At 46.0% G+C, this 10,102-nt stretch overlaps 1 protein-coding gene across 1 annotated transcript; it reads right to left on the reverse strand.

Moving 5' to 3' along the window:
- Positions 1-202: 202 nt before the first annotated feature.
- On the reverse strand, positions 203-9,048 carry LOC142564586 (uncharacterized). The gene is made up of 3 exons (XM_075675643.1): positions 8,815-9,048; positions 5,562-5,877; positions 203-2,910 (listed from the first exon to the last, which is right to left on the reverse strand). Exons 1-3 carry the CDS (start codon positions 8,882-8,884, stop codon positions 525-527), a joined length of 2,772 nt encoding a protein of 923 aa, XP_075531758.1. The 5' UTR covers positions 8,885-9,048; the 3' UTR covers positions 203-524.
- Positions 9,049-10,102: the final 1,054 nt, after the last annotated feature.

The raw sequence follows: 10,102 nt of genomic DNA on the forward strand, positions 1-10,102 counted from the left end.
AACGCGAGCATAAATACGTTGTAAGCCTTTGCAGTTGAATCCGCTTGGTATTCATTTTAGCCTAGAGTCAAGATTACAGTCTGAAATGTGCTTGGTAATCTTTTATTGAGTTAGAAATAGATGAAGTAATATTTCCACAAGAATTCGCTAAAATAAAGGGAGATGAATCAATATTACCGACAGAAATAAAGCTTGCACGCTAGACAATTAATGAAGATGAACGAAAAATTCCTGTTTCATTCATATTTTTATTCAGTAGGTGGATCCTGTTGTTGTTACATTGCTTGAAATATTAGTATAATAAGACATCATCAAAATTGAAACCCTAGGTGACTCAAGTAGTGCTGATAGCCAAAATCAACAAACCGGATTCGCCTTTGTGGTTTGCACATGTCATGCCCACTTTTGCACTAGCGACAAGTTCTAATATAGTAAGTGGGATACAGTTTAAGCACCGTAATGTAGACACATAGTTTTCTGTAGTCACTTATAGAATCACAACGTATTTACATACCCAGTACTGTTTATCGGTTCTCATCGTGCAGCATTCCAGGTAATACTAGAACCTCCCCCGGTTCCTCAAGGGTCTTGTTTGCTGGTGTGCGTTCCCCACCGTCCACACCATCGGGGTACATTCGAACGAATTCTGGGAAGTCGCGCAACACGGAACGGCCATATACAGCGGAAACACCCGAGTATGGACCTCGTGTCTCTATCCGGATACCTGAGTTGCCATTTCTCGCAGCCGCAGCAGGTAAGTATGAACCGCGTAGGTAAAATATGGAACCAGGCACGCCGTATGCTGGGATACCGAGTCCATACCTTCGACGGAAAGCTCCACCATAACCAAAGCTGCCAAGTGGTCCTGTATTGCCTGCGCCTGTAACGGTTGTAGGCGGGAAAGCGGCCACGGTAGCAGGTAGCGTGGTACCTCCCGTAAGTGTTCCAGAACCGTTACTTTGGCCACGTACTGTAGTACCTGGTGAGTGTGTACTTGTTCTGGGCACACCGATATTTTCTGCTTCATGTGTTGCGGTACGAGATGTGTGCGCGCCGCTTTCCTCTACTCTGATGCCGTTTCCTCCATCACTTGCAGCTACCGAGGAGTTGGCATTTTGTGGGCTTGCGATGATTCCAGCTCCTCCAAGTGTACCAGTACCAGCTGCTGGTACACCGGTGGAAGGTACTCTAACACCACCCCTGTTAACTAGTGCGGCATTTGTCGAGGGTATCCCTGCTATATTTAGTCTCTCATTGGGTGAGTGCAAGCTTCCAATAGAAGTTAGGGTAGGATTTTCCGTAGCAATTCTAGTCACTGGTCCGCTGACTACTGTAGAAATTGACGTCAGCCTGCTCTCTGTGTCTGTTGCGGCTCTGCCACCACGTGGGCCAGGAGAACCGCTAGAGTGCATGCTCTCCAAGTTAGTTGCAATACTTCCTCCAGTGACTACTGTGGGAGAGGATGACGATGTACCTCCTGTGTTTACTATAACAGAGGCTGGGTGTTCATCTCCCGGAGTTCTTGCTGCGGTACTGCCCATATTGCTATTGACGTCAGCCCCCCCAGACACTGGAGAAACACGCAAGTGTGTACCATTGCCATTGCCGGCTGTACCAGGCCGCGTACGAACAGGTGCGGGAGCACTTGATGTACCCACACCGATACCAGCACCACTATGACCTACGTAGGCAGGTGGAGTGATACCTGCTGTGCCTACAGGCGTTCTTCTATGTTCCGTCGACGGAGATGGGAGGCTGTCTGGTCGGCGAATTCCGGGTAAGGCACTTGCAATGAAAACTGGCAGGACACCAACTTCGCCAATTCCTGTAGGGGCTATGTTTCCCGAACTCACAGCAGCTGGGCTAGGTCCTCCAGTAAACGGTGACCGCGTGCCTAGTGTTCCTACTACTCCCCCATTGGTTCCTGGAGAAACAGGTGAGACTTCTATAACTGCACCTACACCGGCGCTAACTGTACTCGATCCCACGTGGACGGGTGTGACTGCACCTCCTAAGCCTGCATTGATTCCACCATGTCCTACTGAGCGTAATGGCAATGTATCTCTTCTACTTGCTCCAACGCCATTATTTTCTGTTGAAGGAAGGGGAGCGGTACCGACGGCCCCGCTAACTGTGCCAGACCCCGAGAAAGGGCGTGTGACTGCACCTCCAACGGTTGCGCCGGCACCTGCACTTCCTGCAAAAATTGGTAACAGCGTGCCTACTGGGCTCATTCCAATGTCAATATTTCCTGGAGAAGGAAAGGCGACTCTTTCCACCTCGCCAGGAACTGTGCCAGACCCTGCCAAGGCTGAAGCGGATGCACCTCTTGCGATTTCGCCTGGCCCGCGATTTCCCTCAGTGAGTGATATAGGCGTTTCTGTAGTGCTAACTGATACGCCGTTAGTTCCTGCAGACGGAAGATGGACCCTTGTCACTGTACCAACGCCCACACCTAGTCCGGATGTGCCCCTCAATGTTGTACCCAAACTGTATGTCCCGTTACCAGTCCCCATGCTACCTGTCACACCAGGCGAGAGCGTGCTTTCTGGTGCTGTACTGACACCGCCCGAAGTTCTCATTACACCTCCAGGATGATGACTGAAGCCACCTGCGCTTCCTCCCCTGCTAGCATACCCTGCCTCGGTAAACTTGAAAAATGGCTTCGTGCGAAGATACCAGTCACAATTTTCCTGGCGCACACACATCTTCACTCCGTTTCTTTCGAATTCGGCGAAGCCCTTATCACACACGCAGTCGCCCCTGTAGCAAGTGATGATGCACTTTTTGGGCGGGCTCATGCCGCACTTGGGTCTGCAGCTGTAGACGCAGGGCTCGAATCTCGAGTGCGGAGGACACACCGGGAGACAATCCTTCACTTTAACGCACTTCCTCCAGTTCTTCTCATCTCTGCACAAGAAATCAAATAAGTTAAATGAATGACGGATAGGAATGAGCACGTGCACTAGGGTAAGGTCATATTTGTACGAAGTGAGAGAAAGAGAAGTTGTTATTGGATGCTTCAACAAAACATAAAATTCGGCCTGTTTTCAATGCTGACCATACGTAACTCTAGCTCAAAACTGTAGCCTATTTCAATCAAAACGCTGGTGCACGGTTTGTTTAAAGGGGCCCTGAACCACCCCTCGGTGTTGGTAAAATAACATAGTCCGCGGGTAGCAGACGCTGTTGTGAACATCTCAGCCAAGTTCTGCTGTAGTACGCGGTGCGTGCAGCTCGCAAGCGGAGCGCGAAGCACCTTTTTCTCAAACGCTCTCATTCCAAAAACCCCATGATCCTCGCTCTCTTCTGTGTGCTTCATTTCGTCATAAACCACCCTCCAATACGCGGCTGCTATTGGTCGCTGTGCTCGGTTACACCACGGCCGCCGCGAGGTGCCGCAACGAGTCCAGTCAAGCGCACTGCGGCTCTCTTAGGAAAGCGGCGTTTGGCTTACGTTTAGTGCGGCATAGGTACCAAATCGGAAATTTGAACTGCGCGCCACGGTGACGTCTCCGCCGTAGCCTTCGCAGTGCAAGGCATTGGAGGAGGAAGGGGAGCACCGCTGAGGCTGTGTTTGATTGCCGATAACTCCGCTTCTGCTGAACGCATTGGAGTAGATATTGTGGCAAAGTATTTCTGAAATAGCCTATATTCACTTCAAATGTCCTTCTCCACTTCGATCAAAAGTGGTTCGGGGCCCCTTTAAGAGCAAGACAATTTTTTTTCAAATTTATCCGATACAACTGGCATATCGCGCAATGTTTGTACTTATGCTGCGGCCGCACTCATACATATAATGCAAATGTAACGAGCTTCGGAGTTGTTTGTATGGGTATGATGCATCAAAACTTATGAACTATTCTCTTAAACTGATGCTCTTCTACTCGGACTTCCGTGCTCTGCTCACGGTTACTTTGTCTCAGTAGTATCGCATCTGCCAGGTTCTGGTGTGCATATGAGCAGATATGTCAAAATATATTTCTCATGCTAGTATACTGCATACTCTGTTTGTCCCCGACGTTTTCTCTATTTGACCTGTCACCTAGTCTAAAACAGTCATGTGTTATATTTCTCGCCTTCCAAGGGTTGGGCTGAAGAGCAGTGGCGTGAATACACCCTTTTAGCTTTAACCTGAGCGGGAGTAGGGGACGCTTAGGGAAGGTACGTTTGAATTGTCGCACCCTAGTTGTCTAGAACACCCAGGAACCACGTTTTACACTAGATCGTGAAAGTGGAGCAGCCGGAACACATCTGATTTGTTCAATATACCTGCAGAAACGTAGGACATGAGACGCGCTACATATCAGGTGATGTCTCAGTAGTCATCGGCTACATACGTAAGTGAATTGGCATCGCAGTATTAAAAAAAATATATTCCATCCAAGAAACGTAGCTATCATTTAAAATTTGATCTATATAAAAATTGATCATGGGCGGACACCTCCCGCAAACATCAGCTGTGTGGTGACAAACTCTATGCTCCTGAACAGATTGGTACTTTGAACGGATGATCCAAAGAGGCAAGCTAACTGTCCAGGAAGCTAGATTTTTGTTAGCGCAGTACTAAAAACTGCCGAAGAATTCCCCAAACTGGTCATTTTTATACGTAACTCCAATATCAAATAATAACTCCCAGTTTTGGAGAGATTCGATTCTTCCAACTCTTCGAACTATTCGGTTGCGCAAGGAAGCTGGTAATTCCCGAGAAAAGGTGCCTGTCGCATCCTGCAAGCAATGCCCTGCCTTTCTGGCCATATGGTTCTCCTGCTTCTGCGCTCCTCCTTAATCGTTTCCTTCCTGAATAATTTTTGTGAGAGCCTTCTTTAAATACTATTCTTTAAATGCTTGATGTAGTGGACCCATTAAATAAATGCCAGAAGTAGATCCGGGACGATATATTTATTCTGATAATACACATTATATTAATGCTAAATAAAATGCACGGTGCGGCTTGAAATAGCTTTGTTTTAATTGCGAGTAACATAAAAGTTACCATCAGAAACACGACTTCAGAGCCCTGTGTGACCCCATGTGCAGTTGACTGCCACGTGGGGTCACATTCGTGGTCATGTTGAATGTCCTCACTTAGTGTTCGGCCCGACGATGACTACGGCATTCTTTCCCTTTTCGCAGATTAAAATGTTGCCTCCATGATATTGAATGATTTGAAGCCCCATATGTGAGTCCATGAACACAACTAGACTCACGGATGCGCTGAGATTGCCTTTGGCGGGATAACTTGACACGTTTCACCGTGGTCTATGCGACTTCGTCAACGGTAGCCGCTGTGCCACGACATGTGAACATGCCTAGCTAGTCTGGAGGAGGTAAGGGCACTTCGAGGAATTCTCATCGTCTTGCTGGGTGCGCAATCGAAATCCTACATTTCCGTTCACGGGACCACAGCGATCACTCTGGGATATGCTGCGCCAACGACTTTGGCAAACTTTCTCAACTTTCAACATCTATGGGGTTCCGCATTGCTGGCTTCAAACCGAGATGGAACACGACAGGAAGTGGAATGCATCGTAGTGAAGTGAACTTGAATTTGAACTCACAGCACCAAGCCCGGAGGGCAGTCGCAACCAGGAACGCACGCCCTGCTGCATGAAGCAGTTATTGTCTTGTTGCACGCAACAGGACAGGCAGACGCGCATAAGTTCCAGTCCTTTTGCCGGCGGTACTTGCAGCGAATGCACTTCTTCCATGGAACGCAGTCTCCCCAAGAGTTACGGACGTAGCCACGCTTGCAGACACATTGACGTAGTTTCCTCGATTGCCAAGTGGGCGTATGCCAGGGCCTGCAGAACCTGTCTCGCCGAGGTTTGCCGAGGACGCGCACTTCAAGTTCATTGCATTTGGGATCGTCACAACCTGCAAATTATGTAGTGAACATGTTACCGCTGTCAAAAAATGTCTTACGACATTAAAGGCATCATAAACACGCGCGCTCAGTACTCGGATCGCGCGGTGATCTCTTTGTGAAATGCACTAGAATAACGCACGCTCTGTGGATAGGTCTGAAAATTCAGACACATAGCTAATACGCGCTTATTGTGGAAGAAGACCCTCGACTCCCTAATTAGGTGATGCTGCACTCGTGACATTTCCGCATCATTCACACTGCAATGTAAGATACATAGTCACCAGAGCGCCGAGTTACTTGCGCATTTTTATAAAACGCAGAGCACGGCAATCCGAGCGTTGAGATGTGCTGCCCAACAAGAACAGAAGAGAGACACAAAAAACCAAGCTGTGGCTGCGAAGGCTGACATCGTGTCTAAAAACAGTCGCGCAGCAATTATCGTCAATGATGGCTTGATTCTGATGGTAGATATACTCCGATGTGGTGTTGGCGACAGTTGTTGTTTAACTCGCTTGGTTCAGTGCTTTGGGGTCTGTGGCTGATGCGACGTTGCACTAGTTACATGATTGGCATGCACTGTACCAACGGTATTAAAATCTATGCGAAGACACATATCTCGCGTGGCGCCAGGATTGGCCTACCATGTGACCACCCTTGATGCTATTTTGTCAGGGTGTGTATGTTGGGGGGAGGGGGTGCACAAAATCTTAATTTTATTAAGTAGCTGCGTCCTTTGGCTCCGATATATAAAACATGCAAGCAAGGCACTCGCCGTTAGTAGTCGAGCCAACCTGGTATAAATTCTGCCACCCCCTACCTCCCCGACCTCCTAATCCAACACAGCATTTGATTTTACCTAAGCTAAAACGGAAGCCCTTTTTTAATTGATGCGGTAGGACAACTCTTATGTGGCGTTATACTAGGTCTACTGCATAACCAAATGCTGTGTCAAGGTCTGGTGACAGGCCCTTTGAGTGAGCCAGCTACGATAACTTTATCCCACTGGAAAAATGTAGATGGCGTTGTTGTTTCATCATATTGCAAAACCGCGGAGACCCTGCACGCATTTCCCACTTTCTTGGCGCCATGCAAAGAACAATACTAGTGCTTGTCCGGTCATCCGTATACGTCAGGCAGAACCTTGGCGCCCATTTTGTATGTCGGTTTTGCTTTTCCTGGAAACCCAGCCTGTATAAGAGACGAGTGATTGCTTGCATTGTTTCATGAAAGTAATGTAGTACCTTTTTTTAATTGTCTATACCTGAGCGTGTGAGTGAGAGTGAGAGTCAGTAGTTGTCGTATTTCCTTTTGTACATATATTATGTGTGTGTATGTGTGTGTGTGTGTGTGTGTGTGTGTGGGTCTACATATATTGTGTCATAATGTCATTTATATTTGTCGCCGAGCTCTGGCCAATGTTTGAAATTCTTTTTATTAGATTTTAAGCAGTCCTGTCATCATTTTGAGGTATAAAGAACATTGAAAGGAAGACATAGAACCAAAAGGAAACAGACTACGTGAATAAGATTTATTATTTACGTAGAATAAAGCCTTGTGAAATGCGGGCGCCCTTGTAGGATCTAAGTTGCTTGGTTTTGAAAGTTCATTTTCATGTGAGCGTCTACTGCCCCTAAATTGCCATATCACTGGCAGTGAATGGTGTTGTCGGTATGGGATAAATATCCGAGTAATACAAAAACATGCTTCACGCGGCAACAAACTTGCGGTTCCAGTCAATAACATTACTAATAATTAGGTCCTGGGATATGGCTAGTATACAAATTCTCACTTCAACTCGAGAAACAATTCTTAGTTGCTTAAAGCACAACGGCAAATGTACCACTTTCGGCGACTTTCAGGAATTAAAGGTTATGTTAAGGGGTATGTGGAGGCCTGCAAAGTAATGATAATCAGAAGCAGCCCCGCTGTGCTAAAGAAACCTGTTCAGCGACAGAAACATAACTTGCTTGTTGCGGTATCTAACGAGAGTATGCTTTATGAAATGTATCATCGGCTTATTTTGCAATGTGGAGACTTCTCTATAAAACACTTGAGGACTTTCCTACAGCCGAGATAATTACAAGGTTATAATGCGATTTGAGACGGTTTCATTAACCTTTAATAAAGAACAAATTAAAGTGTGACAGTAGAAGAGGACTACGTACTTTTTGAAGTCTATGAAAACCAAAGTTGTATTTCACTCAGAACAATCACAAAACATCCAAAAATATACAATTCAACAGAAATAAATAGTGCTTCCGTGCTGGTATCATTAACAGGTTATTTCTATAAAGTTGAGACGCCAGTGGTCATGGGGCAAATATGTTACCTCTTTCTGCACTTTTGTCCACCGTCCTTGGTCCCAACCAAAATTGCCATGCGCTGGCGTGAACGCAACAAAGAGCAATACATCGCCTGAAGGATGATGCGATATACGCAACGAACTACTTCCACTGTGTGAAATATGAGCTTTTACTAGGGAGACACGTAACTGTAAAACACTTTACACTTACCTACTGTTTGAAATACCAGATTTTATGAGAAGATAGGTACCTGTAAAACGCGTTACAGTTTGCGTGCAACTTACACATAAGTCAGCGGTTTCATAAGTACTACTACATACTACGTAAGTCTGATTACTCTAGAAGCTTGGTGCCACATATTGTTGCCATACAGTTCTTCCATACAGTCTTTTATCTGCCCAGATCAGTGCACTAAATGAAACTCTACTTGAATTCATGTTGTAATCCGCTAGGTATATACTACCACAGCAATTCAGCCTTCTTGATATGCCATTACTAGGAAGGTCGCAATGTAAGTACAATAGGAGAGGAAATAATTACGACTGTGTTTGTTCTTCCATGCACTAGTGCCACACACTGCTCAGTATTTGTTAGTAAATTTTCGGTATTACAGGTAATATTTCAGAAAGCTGTACTACTCACCTGTGCAGTTGAGCTCACCACATATCACATCCACACAAGCGATGGTTAGAAGAATCGTAATACAACGCATCCTACTATCTCTAACACTACAAAGAAATTGTGTGGGCACGTATCCTTCACATTTCTAGAAAGCTTTGTTTCTTTTCTAAGTATTGTGCACCTGCACGTCGATCAGGATTAACCATTGTTCTAACGTTGAAACGCCACTTCTTCCTTTGATTTCCAGAGATACTGAAATTCTACTCGCATACCTTCAAACGTGTTCTTAAATGTTTTGAAACAATGAGGGCGACGTAAAGATTGACGGGAAAATCAGTTTCGATTATGCCATTGCTGCACTTCAAGGTTTCATGCCAGGAAATTACCCCAGTTATGTTGGAGTGACAGTTCTTACACGTGGGGACAAAATGATAGGTTGCTCCAGGCTTTAATTCCAAGTTACTGATTTCACAATCAAAGAATAATGTATGGAGCCTCTGAGGAAAAAGGTTGCGTAAATCGTAAAGTGAGCCCTGATATTTTTATATTTTAATGCCGATACAACGTATCATTGTTTAAAAACTCCATTAACTGATAAATTGCATTCGTCGACTCTACTTTTTCAACCCATCCAGCCTTCATCAGACAGTTGGTTTCATGCATTCGTTGTGACACTATTGCGGTCGTCGTCGTGCCATGACCGTCATTCAAGCCATCATACCGTAGTCATACCGTCGTCATACCGTCGTCCTGACGCTTTCGTCGTCGTACACTAATCGTCACATCTTTCTCCTCATGTGGTCGTCGTCATGCTGCAACTTCGCTGGTTGAAGTGTATAGCTTGCATAGTTGGGCTTCAAAAATTAGTAGCACACTTCTCAGTTCAGGGTCAACAAGAATTTCCACACAACTTCATCGCGATTTCAAATGTTGGATGTGTCTCCTGAACGCATGCAATAAATACCACATTTCCAGCGCTCTCCTTCGCTTAAATATGCTCTCTTGTCCTGGCTCGTGTCGACTAACGGTGCTAAGACCCTTACAATAATAATATCACTATTGCGATACCAATTGTATGGACACTCAAATAGAATTTTTCAGTGCTGTTGGGAACTCAGCGCTGACGCCCGTTGTTGCACCTGGGTCGCAAGCCCCAAGGGTAGCGTTGGCCTGGCGGCCTGGGGCACAAATGGAAGCATTCGAAGGTCCCGGCAAAGCATGAGTCGACTGGTAACAGAACAACTTGTTTATTCAAGCATAGCATAAGAGCGGGCGGTCAGGTCGACCGAAGTAGAGAGACGGGAGTGCA

Source organism: Dermacentor variabilis, chromosome 11, assembly GCF_050947875.1.
Source record: "Dermacentor variabilis isolate Ectoservices chromosome 11, ASM5094787v1, whole genome shotgun sequence".
NCBI lineage: Eukaryota > Metazoa > Arthropoda > Arachnida > Ixodida > Ixodidae > Dermacentor > Dermacentor variabilis.

Bases quoted from the DNA above. Each gene is read 5' to 3' on its own strand.
- LOC142564586 (XM_075675643.1), bottom strand. From the start codon at position 8,884: ATGCGTTGTATTACGATTCTTCTAACCATCGCTTGTGTGGATGTGATA. The intron at 5,878-8,814 runs GTGAGTAGTACA...CATAATTTGCAG, and splicing joins TGGTGAGCTCAACTGCACAG to GTTGTGACGATCCCAAATGC. The intron at 2,911-5,561 runs GTGAGTTCAAAT...TTTCTTGTGCAG, and splicing joins TGCCCTCCGGGCTTGGTGCT to AGATGAGAAGAACTGGAGGA.